Source organism: Macrotis lagotis, chromosome 6 (assembly GCF_037893015.1).
Source record: "Macrotis lagotis isolate mMagLag1 chromosome 6, bilby.v1.9.chrom.fasta, whole genome shotgun sequence".
Taxonomy (NCBI): Eukaryota; Metazoa; Chordata; class Mammalia; order Peramelemorphia; family Peramelidae; genus Macrotis; species Macrotis lagotis.
This window is the reverse complement of record NC_133663.1, coordinates 32,768,142-32,791,941: the sequence shown is the minus strand read 5'-3', so window position 1 is coordinate 32,791,941 and position 23,800 is coordinate 32,768,142. Positions and strand designations below refer to the sequence as shown.

The window sequence follows — 23,800 nt, the reverse complement described above, 5'->3', positions numbered from 1 at the left end:
ACCAATACCATTTTCATATGAAATAGTATATAATATGAATCGTCTGAACTTTCTTTTTATTCATTTGTCCAAACTGGTTCTACATGTAGGGTTTGAGAGGAATGAGTAGCTTGTAGCCTGCAAGACTAATGAAAAATGCAAAAAGGAAATGAATGAGAGACTTATTGAAATGGAGATTTATTCAAATTTCAGAACCCAGTAAAAGGCCCATTGACCACAAGATTATAATTAATAAGTCTTTTATTTCCCCCCCCTGTCCTGTTAGAGAAGATTTTCCCTTTGGAAAATGTTAATCTAATGGGAACACAAAGACAACTGCAACTGGGGTAATGGAATTCCCTGTCCCCTTCCCATTTCCTGTGTCTGTGTTCTGTGTTCTCTCCAAATTGTGGTTCAGTATATTCTTTACCCATCTACTCTCATTCTCTATTGGCTATTTCTCCCTTTTCTATGGAGTCAACCCAAATCTATAACCAAGGCCACTCAAGATCATAAGAGCTGGGGGATGAAGATGATGACCTAAATTAAAATGAATTTAAGGGTGGTAATTACCTGCCCATCTTCTGACCAAAGAGAATGCTTTGTCTGTTCTGATCATTTTTCTGTCTAAAAATTGTCTGATCTGTTCACATTGTTTTCGTTTGTAGACTGTATGAAGGGTGGGGAGAAGTAAAACTCAAGAGGCCCGAGCTCACTTTTAATGATTTCCTTGTTGTCTTAAACTTTCTTCAACTTTTGTTATATTTTTGCTCTTAAAGGTGGGGAAGGCTTGAATTTTACCTCAAATAAAGTCAACCTTGAGATGAAACATCCAACTGGGGATGTTCATTGTTCCAATGGAGTTCAGAGAATTCATGATGGAAGTTCAGGGTTCTTGACTGGGGAGGGTGTTCATCAACTATTTTAATAACATTATTTTAAAAATTGGTTTCCTTTGTAGTCTCACGCATTTAAAAATATTTTGAGTAACATTTATTCTGAGGAGTCCATAGGCTTTTCCAGGCAGCCAGTAGGGCTCAGGACTCCCCACTGGCAGCACTAAAGAATGTTGCGAACACTTGGAGTAGATAAAAGGAAGTTTTCCTGCCTCTTGAGCAGGTGGATACCTTGACCAGGGTACTGGCCACCATCCAGAACTGCCCAGGACTTCCCAGTCAGATGAAGATGGAAGTCAATAATTAATACAACAGACAAAAGAGAGATATTGAAAAGAAAGCTCAGTTTGATTTTCTAATATAAAGAGTAGGGAAAAAAAATACTGAAGTTATCTGTTACAGCAAGCTGGCACAAGGAAATCTGCCCAAAGAGAGGCTTTGTCTCCAACGCCGACATTCCAATCCCTATTAACATCCACTGCCATCATGGGAAACAAAGGGACCCAGTGTCAAGAAGGCCCAGGTGGGCCCAGGTCGGACTTTCCCAGGGTCTACAGATGCAGGAGGGAGGCCGTCGAATGGGGACACAAGCAGACCTCAGGAGGAGAGGGTCTCTGGCAGTGGGTCACTCCAATGAAGCAGAGGAATTCTGACTTAAGCAGTATGAGAAGACAAAGGTGACCCCCCCCCCCCCCCCCCCCGCCCTATCTCTACCAAAGGACCATCCAGATAAAGGGAGGAATCCCAACCACTTTCTGGACACATTCTTTTTTTTTATCTGTAAGTGAAATTTCATCCATCGAGGGGGTTTACACTGTTGAAATCTGCCCCCCCCAGAAATGAGGACCTGTAATTTGTCACCTGGGAGAAGTGCCAGGAGATCCATTATTATAATGTTAATAGGAGTAAAAGGCAGGACTTGAATCTGGCAGAGAATCACCCAGTTATCTATTAGTAAAACAGAATTCTTCATTGTAAAAAAACTTGTATTAAACATTTCTCTTATCATAAGTCATTGAATATTAAGAAGAGGGAAATTAGAGGCCACAAGTCCAAGTTTCCCAATGTACAGATGAGGAAAATGAAGGACACAAGAGGGTGGGTAGTTCAGTGGTTAAAGGGTTGGAATGGAGGACCTGGCTTCAAGTCCTCAGACACTTGCAAGGTATGTGACCTTGGAGAAGAGGCTTCATTTCTGACTCCCATTGACCTCCTCTATAAAAAACGAGGGCACCCTAGGTCCCGTGGATCTCATTTCCAGACTTGGCTCATAGCATTCCTCTGCCTTCTCCTCTGGCTATGCCATCCCTCTTCCTCCATATTCATCTATTGAGACCCACCCCCAAGAGCCACTTTCTAAAGATCCCCTTGAGTCTCCCTTCTAGCGAAAATCTCCTCAAATTGCCCATGTCTTTTCCTGAAACTTTCCTTTGCTGTATCCCCTCACCTCTAGTCTTGTTGACACATCTTAACCTTTAGAAAAGAGGCAAAATAACCCTAATCTTAATATCTTCCTGGATCATACTATTTTTGTAGAAATATGTGACTATATAGATAATTGCATTTATCAATTGTCATAATTCACAATTACACATACACATTCATTCACTTCCTATTTATATAGTCCACAATTTCCATCCATGCCTATGGAGATCTCCATTCAAACATAGGCTCCATAACGTAGAGATTGCTTCATTCTTTTTCCTTGTGTTGCCAGCCTTCTATTGATCAGCCTCCAGGACAGGGCCTCCCACAAGAGAGGACTGCAACATTCAATATAATCCAACAATCATTCTTTCAGCATCTGTCATCCCCAAAGACCAAAGCCCAACTCAACTGAAGGGTTGAAGCAATTCACCTAAAGAGCTGGACTAGTTTCCCTCTTGAGGACCCTTTCAGTTCTGAAATTCTGGGCTTCTGTTTTCTAGCCCCAGAGGCCACCAAGCTTCCTGTTCTGACCCGGGCAGCAGGAGTATCTTCAAGTCTTGCTTTTGGGGTGACATGGCTCTCTAGGAACCCCACTGTCTCCAGCCAGGCTTAGCAGTGCCCAGAGATGACAAGAGGCCACTTGACCTCCATATTTATCAACTCCAACCAAGAGGAGCTACTCCAAGTCAGAAATTACATTTCAGGCCCTTGACCTTTCCAAAAACGTCAAAGTTTTATCAGACACAAGAAGAGTGCCCAGACGCTTAAAGGTGGACCCACTCCAAGGCAGGTAAGAGGATGACCTATTATTTCAAATATTATATAGAAGTAGCTAAGAACTGGTCAGCTTATAAAAACCCAGTTAATATGATTTGATAGGAATCCATCCCCCTTCTTCCCTCCACTCACCCCCCAATAAACCACCCTAGAATTACGATTTTTTCACAGTTTGCACATGGTCTCAGCCATTAAATGATGAGTTCTTTAATGACTGTTCATACCCTTTTATTTTAGCCTTAGGACTTAACACAGATACCCCAATAAGGTTTCTTGACTTAAGGGGACTCCCAGGAGGGCACTTGCTCTACCAGTGCCGATCTGTACCCCCTCTGCAAATTAAAGTCTTGGACAGTCGATCTCCTTGAGTTTCTCCCATCATGGAGAATCTGACCGTAGCCAAGGGCATCCTGGCCGAAAAGGCAGGAGGCCCCCTGGAGGAGAAGCAGCTTATTTTTGCTATTCTTAACTCTCATCTCTATATTAATTGTAGGCTTCTCAAGTTCCAAAGATACCATTCTGGCTTTCTTCAAGGATTGAAATCCTTAGGGACAATGGGGAGGGAGAACATCCTCCCCATTCAGCCTGGGCGTCCTCTCGTTGTAAAAATAGGAATGTCCCCAGGATGCTAATTTTAAAGTAAATTTCCCATTGTACAAAAATAGTGATACCTCTGAGGACATTAATTTTAAAGTTGGCCCTTGACAAAGTCTGACTTTCCTGCTTGCTTTGGTCTAAAAATTACACCTCCTTAAAAATATGGCCATCTACCTGAAAGTTGCTCCAGGACCTTGTTTATAAGGAATGCACAACAGCAACTCATTTAGGTGAGGCTGATGTTTATGGGAAATAGGACAGGGTCTGATCTAAAAAAACCCCTGGGAGGATGGGCATGGAAAGACCCCCTACACCAGAGGGGCAGCTAGGCAGTGTAGTGGATAGAGCACTGGCCCTGGAGCCAGGAGGACCTGAGTTTGAATATGACCCCAGACACTTAATAATGATCTAGCTGTGTGACCTTGGGCAAGGCATCTAATCCCATTGCCTCGCAAAAATTGAAGAAGAAAAAAACCCAACTCTTTCCTATCCAAACTATAATCAGACCCTGGAGAACAGCTGCTTTGAGTCCAATGGGACTTCCAGTGGTTTCTACCCAAAAGAAGAGAATCTAAGTTTCAGAGCACCCTGGCCAGAATCCCTCCAGCAGAAAACCACCACATGTCTTACTGACCCTCTGGAAGGGGGTTAACAAGGAAGCAGTGACTGTCAGGTCCAAACCAAGCCTGAAAAGTCTCCTGTCTACAATACACCGGACATGTCAGTATTCTCTTGTCAACACCAAGAGGTGTGGAGGACAGAACATGGGAATCAGCAAGCAATGAGCTATAATCTTGCCCCAGATACCTACCAGGCGCAGGATCTGAGGCTCGTCACAACCTCTGTCTGCCTCAGTTTCCACATTTCTAAAAAGGGATTGATATCAGCATCTACCTCTGAGGGTTGTTTTGAGGGGCAAAGGACATAAAGTCCTTTTCAAAGTCTTTTTCAAAGAATTATATCCTTCTTATGATAGAAAGTACTCTGGTTTTTTTTTTTTAGATGGAATCAAGTAAGAATTAGGTTTGAAATGAAATAGAAATAAATGTCTATTTCTCTAGATTAGCTCTCTCTCCTGAACTGTCTAGAAGGAATGGTATCTGCTAATTACCTGGCGTCATCCACGTGCCCCATTTTCTGCTGAAGACTAATTATTTTAGCCTGGACTAGATCCACATCTTCGGGCTTGGATCATAAAAGGAGAGACCATGTCAAGGTAAAAATGCTCTCTGACATTTTTTAATTAACTGAGATCACAAGGAGCAGATATGATACAGAACAAGTGACACCCCCCCCCAAAAAAAAGAAAAAAAGAAATGTAGCCTGCTATGAAGTATGGCTACTAAAATATTGTTCCCATGCTAAAAAATATATTGGAGCAAGCATGCTAACTGTCAATAGAAATTTAGAGAAGAGTTACTGGGTATTTTTTTCATAAGATAATGATTTTTAGTCAATGTTTGCGTGTATATGAGACTGTGTGTGTGGTAGTGGTGGTGGTGGGAGGTGGGCACAAGAGACAACACCATCTACACATATATGTCAAAAAGAGATATGGATTTAAGGAGAGGCAACTCCCGGTGTGAAACTGCTCTCTACCAAAACAAAAGAATAACTTGTCTACAAATGATCATCCTAAGAAAAAAAAAATTGAGACCTTCTGTTTTACATCAATACTATTTCCCATTCCTTTCCTGATGGACACCTGAGAGCCTTAGGAAGTCATCTGATATGAGAATCACCCAGCTTGAGGGTGCCCAGGATGGGACTTTAACTTTAGGTCTTTCTTACTCCAAGGTAAGTTCTTTATTCATTATAAACAATCACCTGCTCATACCGATATGTCTATTTGTTTGCATCTATGTAGACACATATAGGACCACAGATAAATCCATGGATATATAGATACTGATGTAAAGATACCAATATAGACATCAATGTAGATGTGACAGCACAGAGAAATCTATATAGACATAGATACTGACAGATACTGGTATAGAGATCAGTGTAGGTATGACGACATAGATAAATCTATGTATAATAGATACATCTATTAATCTTCAATCACATCAATTCATACATCCATCTCTCTCTCTGTCTCTCTCTCTCTCCTAATATCCATCTATGTATCTGTTTTATGAAAACAACATAAACAAAAATAAAGTTTTAATTTTTAAAAAGAAGTTAACGTGAAGATTTACCTTGTGAGTCAGAGTCATTGGACTTGGGGCTGCTTCTTGCTCGCCTCTCGGCCTTCTTGAGGCCGGGACCCCCGCCGCCACCTCCCCCGCCACCACTGCTCCCAGCATTGTGACCTTTGCCGTAGCCATTGTAGACAGCTGTGCAGTTGTTCAGGTGGCTTTTGTAGAGAGAAGGGGGGCTGTTGAGACGATTCTGGCGGTCGGTCTGGCGTTCCTTCAGTTTTTTGTGCTGGGGTTTACTGTATTGGTCTTCTCTTGTAATGTAGCTGGACATTCCATATAGTGGTATGATTTCTGCAACAGAGAAAGAAAAGCTCACTGAAATGAGCCTGAGAGTCTCATACAGGGGCTAGGGCTTTCCCCCCTCCTCAAATGACCTCATTGTACTTATTTCAACTCAATGCAAGGAAGTACCCACTAGATGCAAGCCACAGGGTTGACTGGGTTTAGACACTGTCTTCCTGGAGAAGACGGTAAGTGCCCTGAGGGCAAGGGCTATTTTTGATTTGATGGCTAAATCTTGGATGCCTAGGTCTACGGTTTGTGAAGAATAGATTGAGAAACAAGTCAGCCATTTAGTAAATGCTTATTGTGTCCCAAGCATCATACTAGAGGCTACACATGGGAGAAATACTTAGCTAAATGTGCTTAAGTAAGATCATGACAACAATCCTGGGAGATAGGTGCTATTATTTTATGGTTTAGGAAATGGAGGTAAGAAGTCTTTTAAGCTATTATGTATCTGAGGTCAAATCTGAACTCAGGTCTTCTTGCCTACAGGGTCTGTTTGACTTGCATATAGGAGGTGCTTGAGAAACCAAGGTTGACATAAGTTGAACTGAAAACAGCCGTGGCTATCAGCACAGCCCCACTCACCTTGCTCTCCATATATTGTGGGGGGAAGATGGGGCTGTGGGAAAAACCCGGGGGGCATATCTCCAGGTCCTGTGACAGGCGGATAGAAAGCCGTGTGTGAGTTATGGATGAAATGAGGATGATGAGCGAGGTAGGGAGGCAAGTGATGGGTTGGAGAGATGGCCGAGGGGTAGCTGGGAGGGTAGCACTCCGGAGACTGGGGCGTGACCACCACTCGGCGGACTCCTGTGTTGTCTTCGATCACCTACAGAGGAAGGAAAAAGGAAATATTCATTAGCAAATGCTTTCAAGAGACTAGTTTTCTATCCCTTATCTTTTCTCTCTACTTAGAGCACTAAGTTTTACTCACTTATTCTGCTATTAAAACAGCAATAAAAATAGTTAATATTTAAAAAGCACCTTGTTGGGGCAGCCAGGTGGTACAGGGGATAGAGGACTATCCCTGGAGTCAGAAGGATCTGAGTTCAAATCCAGTCTCAGCCGCTTAATAATTACCTAGCTGTGTGACCTTGGGCAAGTCACCTAACCCCACTTCCTAGCCAAAAAACCCTAAAAAAAAAATAAAAAGCACCTTGAAGTGGGTAAAGCATCCTGAAGGGTTATCTCGCCTGATCCTGGAAAGCTAATTACAAAAGTGTGATTAGGACCTCCACTTTACAGATGAGGAGACTGCCCAAGGTCTTAGTAAAAGTTTGAGGCAGAGTGAAAAGGGAGGGCTTCCCAACTCCAATTATCCTGCTAGATAATGGCATTTTTAAAAGATAAACTAATAATCAGAAGATGTACTCATAAGCTAGTTTTACAGTGACTAACAGAGAACAGAAAATCTTGGCAGGGAAGGATGGTCCTACCCCACGAGAGTCTTCTCACCACCCACTTACTTCTTTTTAAGCTATTGAAATATGGTTCACACCTACTGGTGTGCTAGGAAAGGTCATCAACAAATGCCTCAGGACCAGATGAAAATACCATTGATCCAGTCAACAGGAATTTAACAAGTCATCTTCCTCACTGTCCCACCCTTGAAGCTAACTTGCTAGTTTCTTGGCTTACGTGAACCCTTGCAGTGTTAGGTCTTACTGTCTCTCTCATTCTGAGTCACCTCTTTCTCCTCCAGCCTCCAAGACTTTTGTGCTTGGTTCTTCTTCCATCTGCCTATCTTCTCCCCAGAGAGAGGCTGACCTTCTCAAGTTGTCTTGGGCTGGAAAATTATTTCACCCCATCCTTTGAGAATTCTGCTTCTCTGAAATTTGTATTGAGGTTTTATTTAAAATTTCTTGGCAGAGAATTTGGGAAAACTCAGGAGAGTCCTTGCCTTTTCTTCTCCATATCAGAAGAGAGGGTCCCATCCATGGTTTCAGCTTCCACTCTCAGAACTAGCCACGCATTTCTACTCACCTGCAACCTCTATTCTAAGCCATACTCTATGGCTTTTCTGGTTAATCACCATATTCACTTGGGGGGGGGGGGGTCAATGGATCTCTGCCTCAATAGATCCTAATCAAAGAAAACCATCTTTTTCTGGCCTTGATTTGAAGGACACAGCTCTTTTTCCTGGCAAATTTATAATTCTAGATGTGTCTTCTTTCCGTCCTTGAATCAAGAGCAATTTAGGATGAATGTATTAAGTGACCAACCTGTAAGCATACCAGAGAAATGAATAAAGGAATAATCTACTGTCTTTCCTCACCTACGTACATTTTGTATTCCTCAGGGAGAAGGCAAATTCTCTGAGGATTCTACTCCCTCTATTTGTTTTTGAATCCTAAACATCAAGTATAAGATCTTGCCCTTTACAATAAATTCTTCTTGTATGAATGAATGAATGAATGAATAAATGAATGCATGAATGTCTCAATTAGGTTTTAGAATCTAGAGAATTAGAGCTGGAGGAGGTGCTTGCTTGGACATCATCTAGTCCAACTCACTTTCTCTATAGATGAGAAAATGGAAAACAAGGCTGAGGGCCTGAACTGTGTAAGGACCCCAAGTCGTAAATTCAAACTAAGATCATCTGCCTCCATATATCATATTATTTCATGCTGTCTCCCTGAAGCTGCCTCAACTGAAATAATTACTAAAAAGATTATGGGGAGAAGGTGAAGCCAATGTGGAGAAGAAAAGACAAGGCCTCTTCTGAGTTCTCCCCAAATTCCCTGCCAGGAAACTTTAAATAAAACCTCAATGCAAATTTCAGAGAAGCAGAATTCTCAAAGGATGGGGTGAAATAATTTTCCAGCCCAAGAAAACTTGACAAGGTCAATAAGAAAGGTGTATCTCCTATATCAAGGTCAGAGAGAAGCACTGTCTGGCAGAGCCTCACCCATACAGGCACCCCAGAAAATATACAGCAGACATGGGGCCAACTCAACCAGCAGAGGTCACAGAGGCCTCTGGGGCTCTCAGCCCACAGATGTTACTGGACTGGAAAATTACAGGGAACCCTTTGTGGGCTGGGAGCAGGATCTGTTGTATGGCCCAGCCTAGGATCTGGCACAGTCTCCAGGGAGGAGCACTAGTCCCCAGAGACAGAACCAGGGAAGCAGAGATCTTGGTCACAGTTTCACCGTAGATAAAAGAATTTGTCATCAGCTTATCTTATACCTCACCTTAGATCATACCATCTTGGAAAAAGTAAAAACTTAAGACTCTCCCCCCCCCAGAACTGGCTCCAAAAACAGGTGCTCAAACCAAACCAAACACCCCCCCCACCCCCAAAACTGGGAAGTTTGGGACAAGTGTCCTCTCTACCACCAGGGCAGAGTCCAACTGAAAGTTAAGTCAAGAAATAGACTGGGAAAATGAACAGACAAAGGAAAAAGCACCTGCCCAAAGAAAGGTACTTTGGTGACAGGTGAGTTCAAAAAACAAACCCAGAAGATGACAAAAGAGTCACAACTATACCACATGAAAAGTCTTGAAGGAAAATGGGAATTGTACTCCAGTCCCCTGGAAGAGTACAGAAAGGATTTTAAAAATCAAATAAGAGAAATAGAGGGAAAATTGAAAAAGGAAATGATAGTGAGGCAAGAAAATCACGAAAAAAGTCAACAGTTTGGTAAAGGAGATCCAAAACGTTGTGAGGAAACTAACACCTCAAAAACAGATTAGATCAAAAAGTAAAAGAAAAACAAAAAATCCAGGAAAGAGAAGTGCTCCTTAAAAAAGGAGAATTGGCCACATGGAAAAAGATATACAAAAATTTCCTGAAGGAAAAAAAAATGTCTTAAAATCAGAAAAGGTCACATTGGTAAAGATGCAGAAAAATTCACTGAAATTGAGGGAATGACCATTAATTGCAGAATGGTTAAAGGAGTTGCGATCTATGATTATGATGGAATGTTATGGTGCTATAAGAAATGACAGCAGGATACTCAGAAAAACCTGGAAACACTTAGCTGAATTGATGCAAAGTGAAATAAGGAAAATCAGGAGAACATTGTAGTACAATAACAGCATAACATGGTCAGTTGTGAATGACAGCTATTCTAATCCATAATCTAAGACAATTCTGACGGACTCATGATGAAAAATGCTATACCTCCAAAGGAAAAAAACTGATGGAGTCTGAATGTAGATTGAAGCATTCTTTTATTTAAACACTATTTTTCTTTTTTCTTGGTCTGTTTCCTTTTACGATATGACTAATATGAAAATATGATTTGTCATGACTGCTCATGTATGATTTATATTGTTTTGCTTTCTTGGTGAGGGGGTTGGAAAGAGAGAAAAGGTAGGAACGAGGGAGCACAGACATTAATATCAAATGGGCTACAGGCATTAATGTCAAAATTGTAAAATAATAAATATCTAAAATTGTTTTTATATGTAATTGGGGAAATAAAATATTATATAAATTGAATTACGAGTGTGAGTATGTCTGTGTGTGTGTGTGTGTGTGTATGTGTATACACATCCACATGACTATTTTTCAAAGAGGAAGGGGAAAAGTCCTTTTTGACTTGCCCAAGGTCACACAGCTAGTAGTGTCTGAGGCCAGACTTGAAGCCAGATTCTTCTGACTGCAGGGCCAGTGTGCTATCCCTGTGCTATTTAGCTTCCCTACCCTTTAAATAGGCTTTTCCCTGTTTAAAATTTCTGTAAAGTCCTCTTTTGAGTCCTCCTGATGGACCAGTTCTATTCCAGTCTGAGATATATTGCCCCAGAAACAAAAAATGAGATCTAGCAGTAAGGTGGGAGCCTCCCTTGGTTTGAATTCAAGAGAAATATTATCTAGGCACGATTTTGTAATGAGATGCCAACTCTACTTGTCTTTTGCCTAGATCACCTTCTAAAGTGACAGGCACTTGTAGCATTAAAACTTTCATCAGCAAAGGAAAAAAAAATCTTTTCATCTTCAAAATTTAATTAAGCAAAGGCTTAAAAGACATCTCAGAATCTCCTGGACAAGAATGATTTCTAATTTGAGAATAAAAATAGGACTTTCATTTATCTGGGCACCAGAACCCATGTTGATGGTATTTTTAGGCCATTTCTTTCTAGAACCCAGAGCAGGACATGACTGAGAAGAGTAAAGAACAGTACAATTTTTAATGCCTTTGAAGAGTCACCTAAATTGAGTGGGGGGGGGGGGTAAGAGAGGAGGAAGACAGAAAGACTCTCTTTATCCAGGTGTTGTTGTTTCTGCCATCATCAGTGAATAATCTAAGCCAGAGAGAGAGATCAGAAGGCTCATTCAAGATTCAGCCTGTGGCATTTTGGAAAGATCAAATAAGGCTGATAATGGCACAGGAAATATTTATACCAGAAAGAAAGGGCTATGTTTCCTGTAGGCAGGGACTCTGAAGAGAAGGGGCTACAGACATTAATGTCACTGATGGATCTGAGGATCTTAATCACGCAGCCAATATTTATCATTGGTCACCTATAAGCTTTCTTAGCCTTGCTTACCTAATGTGTGAAGTGAAGACATGAGATCAATCAATCAACTGGTAAATATTAAGGGAAGGTCTATTCTCTACTGGTGACTGCTCAATGCTGGATTCCTATCTGGATCCAGACCCATTAGCCCAGGAGTTGATCTCACATCCTCTGAGGAGCTAGAAGCCAGGAGGCAGAAGATGAATTGAAACCTTAGTGACCCTGGGTAAGTCCCTTGACCACTTTCTCTGGATCCATTTTGCCCTATATAAAAAGGAAGACATGGACCAGAATAATCTCTTGCAGCTTTGTATACATTCTGTCTGTGTAACCCTTCTGCCAAGGACAGTGTCCCGGAGGCTGCCCTCAATGCTCATTTGGAGGGATGATGCTCTGTAGTTGGAATTGGTCCATTTGAAAAGGACCAGACATTGGGAACAATGGGCTTCTGTAGGGTCTTGGCTTATAGCAACCTTGGACATCGATTCTGGGGATTATTCTGTCAACAGAATTTTACTGAAGCTCAATAAGACTTCATACTCTAGGAGCAGCTAGGTGGCACAGTGGATAGAGCACTGGCCCTGCAGTCAGGAGTACCTGAGTTCAAATCCAGCCTTGGATACTTAATAATGACCTAGCTGTGTGGCCTTGGGCAAGCCACTTAACCCCATCTGCCTTGCAAAAAAAAAAAGAAATGAAAAGAAAAGACATAGTACTATATGTTGGAGAAGATTTTCCCCAATTTGAAGCATTGCAACTTTCCCAAGGAATATGCTGTATTTAATTTAATGCTAAAAGTTTTATGGCAGCTTTTGATAGTTAAGTGTTAAAAGTTCTGACTTGATTTTTATGACAACACCCATTAACAGTGCAGGTGTTTATGAGTTAAATGCCTCCACATGGGTCATTAATAAAAAACAAAAGGATTTTCATTGATAGTTTTCTTTTGATGTTGACGAGATTTCATCTGATACTCCCCCACCCCCAACTCTCTAAGAAAGTAATTTCTTATAAAAAAGAATCTAAAAAAAATGATGATAAATAAAAACAGCAAAATCAATTAATATATTAAAAAATTTTGGCATCACGTGCAGTGTTTCCTGCCTATGAATGCATTCCCTTCACACCTTTACAAAGGAGACCAGGTATGTGGTTCTGCCCTCCCTTCTTTGGGGCTAAGCTTGGTCTCTCTAATCTTGCAAGATGCCAGTTTTGTGGTTGCATTTCTGCAGTCACAGTGAATATCGTTCTCTTGCCTCTGCTAACTTGGCTTCGCATCAGGTCATAGAATTCTTTTGAGTCTTCTCTGCATTCATCATTTCTTAAATACAGTACTATTCATTGCAACCTAAGGATTCATGAATGACTGAAATGCCTTCATGCATCATTTTTCATCAAATCTATCAGAAATGATCTTCATATACTGACAACTTCAGGGACAGGGGAGGCAGGGATGCGAGCAGTGAGTGGAGGCTGGTTGACATGATGGATCAAGTGTTGGATTTAGAGTCCGGAAGACCTGAATTCAAATCAATCCTCAGACAATTAAGTCACTTGATCTTTTGCATCTTTTACTCTTTATACTATAAAATAATTAAGGGCAGATATTACAGTCTTTCTTTTTATTAATTGTATTGCCATTGTTTAGTACAGTGCTGGCATTAAAAATTAATACATATTGATTGGATTAGACTGGATAGGACTTCATATTCCTCATCTGTGAACTGGGAAGAATAAGGGAGGATGAAATGAGGTCACATGGGTAAATCAGTTGCAAACCTTGTTATATTAAAGTGTTATAGAAAATCTAATTATTATTCTAATTTTTATTAGTATTGCTAAGGAGTAGTTTCAAGGCCCCATGGCATGGTCATGCCCATTGTGAGAGGCGACTTCAGGACAAAAGCTCTCCAACCTAGGCCACAACCTCTGGCAATGACTAAGGGACAGAGGTGACCAGTCCTTCTGATTGGGAGCATTAGTTGGGTCTGGAGGCTACCATAGCTAGGGTATGAGTTTATGGCTTGGCGTAGGCAGAGCAAAGGGGACAGAGAAACCCTGGGGAATCTTCAAATATTAAATATGCAACTTGTCAAACAAATGAAGAAAAATGCCTTAATTGTCAATTATCAATTTCCCCTGAATTAGCTGATAATCAACTGAGATTTAGATCACAATACCAGAGGTTGGGAAGGAGAAAGAACAGTGGAAAGGATGGAAATTCCAGATCTGGAAGGGTCCTCATGCCATTGAGGCCAATCCCTTGTCATTTTATAGACGAGGAAGCTAAGAACCCAAAAGGATGACATAATATGACTGAGAGCACACTGGTAGCAAACCACAGGGCCAGGATTCAAAGCCTTGACAATCATTGCTTAAATATATCTATTTTTAATCTTAAATTTTCAACCTAAAGCCAGGGCAAATAAAATCTCTAAGTCAAACACTTCTGCTCAAACATTTTTCCCGTCCAATACTGACGTCAATGGGCTTTCATTCAAAACTCTGTATTAATCAATCAACAAGCTTTTTTATGAAATTTCTTTCATGCACCGACCCTCGCTAGGCATTGTGAATACAAATAATTAATCTCAGCAAAAATGGCTTCAAGGGGGCAGTTTCTATGTTTCCTGGGAGGCAGAGAGAGAGAGAGAGAGAGAGAGAGAGAGAGAACGAACATGCAAAGAAGGAAATTAGTGACCGTTTTCAAGCTTATTAGGGGATATGGCATGAAGGATGGAAGGCAGCTGTCTAAGCTTTCCTAAACTTTGGAGGGGTCGGGGATTTAGGCCAGACATCAGAATTTCCTGCCTGAAGCAGACTGGAGCCACTGGAATGTACTCTGTTCCACTGAAGATTAAAAATAGGATGGCCCTAAGTCTGTGGCTCCAGCAGATGAGTTGTCCAGATTCTTCTCAACCCAACCTTTATATGGATGGGTAATTCAAGTGAGCTCAAAGACAATGAAAAGCTACGCTCCAACAACTTTTATGCTGTCCTTTCCCAAAAGTGGCCAACGATTCAAGAGTAAGCAGCATCGAGGGCATGCTCTGCAAACTGTGCTCCCAGGTTCCCATCTTTAACTATATCCTCAGAGCTTCTCTCTAAAATGGGTTTGGAACAAAGTGGGGAACCCAACCCAGAAGTCAACCTACCAGCCTCCTCCTACCATAAGCATCTAAATGACCTTCTTGGGGAGCATTAGGAAAACAAAGTCTGGCAACCGAAGAGAACCAGCCTCCCACTTTTCTCCCTTGCCCAATTCTCTTTCTGTCTCCTTATCTCTTTAGAGAAGTAAAGGGCTGGGATTTGGAGCTGAGGAGTAAAACACAATAAGATCCCATCAGGGTAGTTGCCCTCCATCTCTCAACTCATATCCACTAATATTCTTGAAAATGGACACTAACTTCCTCCTTTGCTTTCTCCACCTCTTTCCAGTTCCCAGACAATGGAGAAATATCAATTACATATGAAGGCAAGCCAATAAAACCAAATTAAACAGTGGAGCAACAAGGAGGTGAAGTGGGGCTAGGGTCAGGAAGACCCAAGTTTGAAATTTGATCTTGGACACTTAATGGCTGGGTGACACTGGGCAAGTCACTTTGAATGGCTCTCCACCTGCCATGCCATAGGAGGATCAGTGGGGGGACGTGGGAATGCTCCAACTAGAGAAAAGGAGACCACAAAGAAACATAATTACTGTCTTCAAGTGTCTGATACTGTTTAGCACAATATTTTCTCCCACAGGGATATTTGTCTTTTGCCTAAAATGAGATAAAGTTGGCACTCTGAAATTGAGTCAAATCCAAATTTAAACGTATTTTCTCAGTAAGGCCATCTCTATGTTCTTGCCATTCTTTGACCAAAAGAAACTCATTGGGATGCATATCATTAAGAAATAAGAAGATATTCATAAGCAATACTATTAAAGAAGAGAGGAGCTACTGGCATGGCTTAATTTGTCCTCCATACACTCTCAAATTAGTCTTCATCATCAAGTCAGACGCCAGTGAGAAGAGTTTCCCACATGGAAGAAAGTTGATTTAGATGATTTTCCAAGGTTTCTTTTCTCCTTTGGGATTCAACATATAGTTTTTCCTTTAACTACAGAAAAAATCCATTGCCAAAGACTATGCTAGAATGGAAAAAACGTAATTCTGAGCATTTGCTTAAGGACATCTTAAATATAAATCATTAGCTAGAATGAAGTGTTTCCACAGATCAGTAAGAAAACTCATGATGGAGACAAGTCTTAGAAATGGGAGGAAAACCATCCCTCCTAAGTGACAAAGGCAACAGAGTTATGCTGTGCGAAGAGGATTTTGGGAAAGGCATGGTCATCACCTCTGTGTCTGCACATTGTGGACTAAGTGCAAAGGGCTCCATGGGGCAGGCAGCACAATCCTACTCAATTTTCTCTAACAATGACATCCTCTGCAATCTTCTTGTATTTTTCCACTGTCCCTGGCTCATAAAAGACATTGACCAAAAAAGTTTGTCTTTCTTGGTGATTTGGAAAATTGCTTTTTTTTCCTTTTTATCTCCAGCAGTTAGCAAAGAACACCTTCATCAATAGTCAAAACTTGGGAGAATGTTAACAATCCCCCCTGGAATCAAGACAGTTGGATGCAAATAATTTCATAAGATCATAGTTGGGAAGGACTTTGGAGTTCATTTAAGTCATTTCAAAGATGAGGAAAATGTGATTTAGAATTTACATGACTTTCTCAATGTCACACTGGTAACAATGAAAGTGGAAATTCATCACTCTTTCCCACATCATAGATGTCTTCATGAGTTGGCCCCGTAAAATGGAAATGAGGATCCGTAATGGATGGAGCTTTAGACTTGGGAGGCAGAAGACCTAAGGTCAAGTTCTCCTTTAGATACTTACTAGCTATATGATCCTGGGCAATTCATTCGGTTTTCCAACTTATAAGAAAGTGATAATCATAGCGTCCACCTCCCAGAATTATTGGGAGACCCAAAGGAGTTATCATATATAAAGAGCTTTGCAGGCTCGAAGTGCTATATAAAAGCCATTAATAGTAAAATTTGTCATTACTGATATTATTTAACAGTATTATTGGTATCAATGTGGTATTAATATAAGTACATATAATGGAGTAAGTATATGTAATTAGCATATTGATGGTATTATTTGTTATAATATTGGTATTATATGAACATAACTGCTATTATGGCATTTATTATTAATGTAGATGATATTATTACCTAAAAAAGAGCAGTGGTTACTACCAGGAAAGATGACAATATTCAGATGAGGCTGAAAAGACTAACGGATATCCTGCAGTCCACCAACCATTAACATGTGAAGCCTATCTTTTAACTCCTAGCTAAAGCTACTGGGTAAAGAGCAGACACTGCCTATAGCTCACAGTCTGACTGAAGCTTTCTTTGTGTAAAGGAAATTCTGTTCTCATCTTCTCAAATCCAGGCAATATCATGGGTGGTCAATTGTCTTATGGTCACCGAAGAAATGAAAGGCAATGAGGCAGGTGAAGGGCCTTGAGGCCATCCAATAAAGGATCAGTGGAGGGAAGTGGCGAAGTTTGGACTGCAGAAAAGACCACAAGGAGACATAATTACTGTCTTTGAGTACTGGAAGGCTCACATATGGAAAAGGGATTAGACCAGTTTTGCTTAGCTGCAGAGGCCAGGTCTAGGAACAAAGGGCGGATATTTCAGAGAGGAAGATTTAGGATTGGGGAAGGGAAAGATTTACCAAAAATTAGAGCTATCCGATAGAGTTGTCTCCAGTGGACTTGATTCTCCCATAATAGAAATCTTTAAGTAGAGAAAAAAAGAGGCAGGGAGTGTAGGAGGAAGGAAGGGAGGAAGGGAGGGAGGGAGGAGTGGAAGGAAGGAAGGAGTGGAAGGAGGGAGGGAAGGAGGGAGAACATAAACCAGCTCAAACTTGGCTCCTTCTTCTCAACACCTCCTTTGGGATATATTCTATACCAATGTTTTTAACAGGGTCGATCAATTGAATTATAGGGTTTTCCTTGGTTTTCTTCTGACTCAGAGTCTTCCATGTTTTGAGAGAGAAATAAGATGACCTGTCCTTACTTTTGGAGAATGGGTTGTTTGGATACCATGACTCTAACTGATGTTAAGGAAGGCATTCTAGTCACTTTCTCTCTTTTCCAAAATGGTACCCCTAACACTCCCATTTCTTGCCTAAAGTAGCTAATATTACTCATCTCTATCTACAATTGGCCATTGAAAAGATGTTTCAAGTTTACCACATATGACATTCCTCATCTCTTAGGTTGTCTCCTGGGGAGGTTTCAGTTGACTGCTAACAACTGGATATTCAAAAGAAACTGTTTAGACCTAAATGGTTTCTAAGGTCTCTTCCAACTCTCAAAGTTTATCTTACACTCTATGATTCTGAGTTCTTGTTTTGCCTGTAATGGGAGGACAAACTCAAGAATTAACAGAAGCACTCTTCATCTCTTGAAAAACCTTCTCATTGACTGCTACTCTTTGGTAAAGTCTCAAGAATATGAGCTATTTCTTATGTGGCTGTGTATACTACAACTCTTATTATATTTTTGGCTAGCATAATTTGCTGTTTTTATAAGTAGATGGAGATAACTGTGGGACTTGTTGTCATGTTAAGGACAATGGTTTGGAGTCTGAAAGACCTTTGGTCCAAGTGCTTTATGACAGACTGGCTGCGTGAATGACCTGCAGTTGTGGAGGTCAATTATCCTACCAGGGTCACAGGGATTAAAATCCCTTGGAACCAAAAGAATTACTAAATAGGTGCTGAGTGGCATTGAGAATGGGGTTCCTTCCACTGTAGAAATCACATAACTCTATGTGTGCGCGTGCTGGGGGGAGGGCAGGGATCTTTTTGAGTGTCCCTGTGAGTCAAAAACCATTTATTGAGAACATAGGAATCTGGCAAGCACTGGGGAGACCAAAAAAAAGGGGGGCAAAAACAGCTTTTGTCCTCAAAGAACGCATAACCTAAATGGGGAAGACGACATGAAAACAACTCCTTGTTCATTCATTTCAATTGTGTCTGACTCTTCAGATCCCATTTGGGATTTTCCTGGCAAAGAGACTGGAAGAGTTTGCTTTTCCACTCTCCACATCATTTAATAAATGAAAACATATATAATACACACTGAGTATACAAGAGGTCACTAGCCTCTGGGGGGTGGAAGGAGGATAGAAAAGCTCTCTTATAGAAATTGGGATATATGTGAGAGAAATATAGACAGAGCCAGAGACATGAAGACATACAAGACAGAAGAAGTATCTTATTTTGATCAAGAACCAAACAGTGTCTAATTAATCATAACAGGTTTACAAAGTATTCCCATCCCTTGTAAAGCCAATGATGACTTATTATTATCACATCCTTATTCTGCTGAGAAGATGAGGCTCTAAAGGGTTAAGGAGTCACTTAAATCAGGGTTAACTCTCCAGAATACAAAAATATCTCTAAATCTGAATGTCTTCTTTCCAAATTATCCCACCTATATCTTGGCAGCAAAAAGTCATGGGGATATTATCTCCCCCTATTAAACTGGAAGCTTCTTAAGAGCAAGGATTGTCTTTAGTCTTTCTTTGTAACACCAGTTATTTGGCACAGTGTCTTGCTTGCAGTCAATGCTAACCAATATTTATTGACTGAGGAATCAAAGAATCAGGATTTCAATCCAGATTGAGCTAATTTCAAGATCTCATTCAAACTATTTTTTGTTAAAGTGCGGCATTCTAAGTGATCAACTATTTTCCGTTAACTGATCAAAACATCTGTGACTTTATCACTGGGTGAATGTTACTTTATGAAAGACATGTAAAGCAATGGTGACAAACTTATAGAGAAACAGAGGTCTTTAAACCATACATACATACATACATACATACATACATATCTATATATCTATCTATATCTGTATCTATCTATCTATCTATCTATCTAATCCATCCATCTGTGTGTGTGACTTAGAAAACCACTTATTAATACTATCTATGCAACGTGTTTTTATATATTTTGCCAAGTATCTCCCAATTACATTTTAATTTGTGGTTTGGGCCAGATTCAGGAGTGTTTGGGGTTGCCTGCAGCTGAAAGTCTGAATGTTTGATATCTGTGGTATTCTACTTTCCTCTTTTCTCATTCCTAAACAGTATAATTTGGTTTTCAACTTCATCATTCACCTAAACGTGCTCTCTCCAAAGTCATCAATGGTTTAATTATTGTGTCCAAGGTCCTTTTCTCAGTCCTCATCCTTGTTAATCCTCTTTTTTTACCTTTGACACTGTCCATCACAATTGTGTCTCTTTCCTGATTTGTCTTTGACCTCTCTGGCCACTTCTGCCTTCTTTGCTGACTTTCCATCCCAGAAGCCCGGGTATTCCTCATATCTGTCCTTGGCCATCTTATCTTATCCCTCTAGATTTCTTCGTATGTTGTTTATTAATGGGTTCCTTCTTAGCGTTTTGATATCTGTATTTCTTTTTTTTAAATTTATGTTTATTAGAGATGTTATTTGAGTTTTTCAATTTTCCCACCAATCTTACTCCCCCCCCCTCCCCCCGGGAAAGCAATCTGTCAGTCTTTATTTTGTTTCCATGTTGTACCTTGATCCAAATTGGGTGTGATGAGACAGAAATCATATCCTTAAAAAAGAGACAAGAAGTCTAAGAGGTAACAAGATCAGACAATAAGATATCTGTCTTTTTCTAAATTAAAGGGAATAGTCCTTGAACTTTGTTCAAACTCCACATCTCCTTATCTGGATACAGATGATATTCTCCTTTGCAGACAGCCCAAAATTGTTCCCGATTGTTGCACTGATGGAATGAGCAAGTCCTTCAAGGTTGAACATCACTCCCATGTTGCTGTTAGGGTGTACGGTGTTTTTCTGGTTCTGCTCATCTCACTCAGCATCAGTTCATGCAAATCCCTCCAGGCTTCCTTTAAATCCCGTCCCTCCTGGTTTCTAATAGAACAAGTGTTCTATGGCATATATATATACCACAGTTTGCTAATCCATTCCCTAATTGAAGGATATTTACTTGATTTCCATTTCTTTGCCACCACAAACAGGGCTGCTATAAATATTTTTGTACAAGTGATGTTTTTACCCTTTTTCATCATCTCTTCAGCATATAGACCTAGTAGTAGTATTGCTGGGTCAAAGGGTATGCACATTTTTGTTGTGATATCTATATTTCAAGATAATTGGTCTCCTTTATAATCCTTTTCCTTTTATTTTATACATTTTAAAATATCATAGGTACCACCAAAGTGGCAACGGTGTCCATGACAAAAAAGAAGAAAAAAAGAACAGGGAAAGAACTCCTGCTCTCTCCCATCTCATTTGGAGATATCATCAGCTACATGGAATCGATTATCTTTCCTATATGGATAAGATGACTTCTTTCCAATGTTCCAGTCCTTCCATCACTAACTGCCTTTTGAGCATCTCAAACTCATTATGTCCAAAACAGAACTGACTTTCCCAACCCCTCCCTCTCCCCAACTTCTCCATACTGAGTACCCATGTCAAGAAGTCACCCAAACTTTCAAACTTCCTTTGTCCTCTTCTCCAGTCTCTCACTCCACATATAAAATCTGGTGATTCGACTTGCTGGGGAGTCATCCTCCTTTTGCACTGATTCTTGGCTGTCTTTGGATGTTGCCATCTCTCTAGCACAGAATGGTTTTTTGACCAGTCTCCCTGTCCCATTCCACCCACTGGCAACTCAGGAGCCAAGTGCCTACGTCACTTAGACTAACCCAAGTGACTGACCCCCTATGAAACAGCTGGTAAGGGCCACATGGTGGTCATCCCAACTTGGGCCCTCATGGTCTTCTAGGCCACTCTGTCTTCTCTATCACTGAGTATCCTTGTTGGAAATGCTGGCCCCCATCGCCTTTGTTCTTTCTATGTTCCTTGCTCACCATGACTTAAATAAACAATTTACTCATCTGCCAAAGCAGGCAGATGTGCCAATAACTGGGTTGTGCAAAAAAGGAGAACACAGGAGCAAAGTCTTAGAACAGCTCCCATCAGAGGAGGGAAGACATCTGTGACTGGAATTGGCCTGACGCAGTGAAGAAATAAATATGTTTACATTTAGAAAATTAGAAATCTCCTTTGATTGATGCCCCAAAATTCAGCCATTCTCCAATGAAGACTATTTTGTTCTTAACAATACAGAAAATGGAAAACAAAGTCAATTTTTAGAACCCTTTCAAACCAGGAGCCTGTTGCTTAGAAGGCTATTTTAAGGGACCTTAGGTGTAATGTCATTAAGGATGTGACTTTCTTTGTAAAATTTACAGAGATTGTTCACTCCATGTTCTTACTCTCTCCTCTTTGATCACTTGTCCCAATGTTTAATAAGGATTTCAAAATTTAAAAAACATTAAAACTATGTTTTTTTCTCTCTCAGTGAATTTTCTCCAGTTTTAACTGTTTTTTTCCATGCCCCTAAATTGCCAAGAAACACTTCCAATAGATAATGTGTGCCCACAGAAAGTATTTTATAGTTTATTCTGGAGCTCTGATAGGAAAGACCCTTGGTGACATCTCCAGAATCACCCATAGGATCCATATGGTCAAGCCTCTCATGTCACAGATGATGCTCGGAGACTGAAGGTCATTACAAAACTTTCCCAAGGTTGGAGATGCCCTGGGAAGATTCCAATCCTAGGAGGTGGAGTCTTGGTACACAAACAGGAAAAATCATTTCTTTTCATCCATTAGGCCTGCCACTTTTCTTAATCTCCCTTCTCAAAGGAGAGCCCTAAATTAGATTAACCGTAAATCCTGCATTGTACAATGGTGATTGACAGAGTCAGGTGTGCCCCAAGTTCTTGAGAAACTATCCTGAGTCAGAGCGGGGGGGGGTGCAAAGCAGAAACCCCTAAATGGGTTGAGCAGACACCACAGAGCTCTGTGGGTATGTGTCAACCAGGTGGGCACAAGATGTTCTCAAAGATGCCATTCTGCTGCCATGGCAACAAGTGGCTCATTGGACTCTTCCCAAGGCGGGGCATGGTGGTACATAAGAGATGTGAATTCAAATGTTGACTTTACTTACAAATTGTAGCCTTAGTTTCCTGATCTCTAAAAGTAGGGAGAAGGAAGGGTTGAATTAGATGCTTCTAAAGATTCCTTCCAGTTTATCTCTAATGATAATACTCTTATCTCTTAAAGTCTTCTCTTTGTTGATTATCCCCTATTTATCCCATCAGATGATGATGATGATTATTGTCCCTGGTTTCAAAGAAGACCATGACATCAGGGAGGTGATCAGATTTTTAAGTGAGGGGAGCTCACTTTCTCCTTCAGAGCATCTGGGTCTAGTGGCCAGATATGAGTCAGGACACCCGGAGATGGCCCTGGATGCAAAGCAATCAGGGTTAAGTGATACATGCAAGATCATACAGTTACTAAGTTCTAAGTGACTGAGGTCAGATTTGAACTCAGGCCCTCTGAGAGAGCTAGTGCTCTAAACACTGTACTACCTAGCTGCCAATACAATTGTTGGATTTATCCTGTCTATATACATTTGTGGTAAATAGTTTTTTACAAGTAGCAGCTTCTATTGGATTTCACTCTCTTTGGCTTTTTGGTTTTGGTTTTGGCTTACTTTCTAGATATATCTACATCTATATCTATATATCTATAGAGTGTTGGTTTAACGGAGGCTTTTTGATAGAATTCTAGGAAACTCAAGTCTCTCTCTCTCTAGCCTCAGATATTCTGTAGAATATTTTCCTATTCCACCCCCAAATAGGAAAAATTAGTGTGTGGGGGGAAAGGGATGAGAAGGGGGCAGGAGATTGACAGTAGAGAGGCAAAGGGGGCAGTGAATCTAAACCTATTCCACTGTGTCTTTACACAGATGGGGATCACTGGGCAGAGATTCTGTCCCACCAGACCAAAGAGATGGGAAATCCACCAAGGACAAAGAAACCTTTAATGCTCAAGGTTCCTGACTTCTTTGCCATATTTGATGAAATGGACAACCTTTCCTCCCAGATACTCTCTTGGATTCTAATCTCTCTTGAATCTCCCCTAGACCTCTCTGACCATTTCTCAATCTCTTCTGCTGAATCCCTACCTATATCACATCTGCTGGTAGGTAGGCACTTCACCTCAATCC

General features: G+C 40.7%; 1 protein-coding gene across 1 annotated transcript in view; it reads right to left on the bottom strand.

The window, feature by feature from the left end:
* FNDC3B (fibronectin type III domain containing 3B) overlaps positions 1-23,800 on the bottom strand; it is a 351,337-nt gene that overhangs the window by 118,549 nt on the left and 208,988 nt on the right. The window contains exons 5-6 of the mRNA XM_074190931.1: positions 6,755-6,998; positions 5,879-6,172 (exon numbers count right to left, since the gene is read on the bottom strand). Of these exons, the coding sequence (XP_074047032.1) occupies positions 5,879-6,172; positions 6,755-6,998 (538 nt within the window). The remainder of the gene's footprint in view (positions 1-5,878; positions 6,173-6,754; positions 6,999-23,800) is intronic.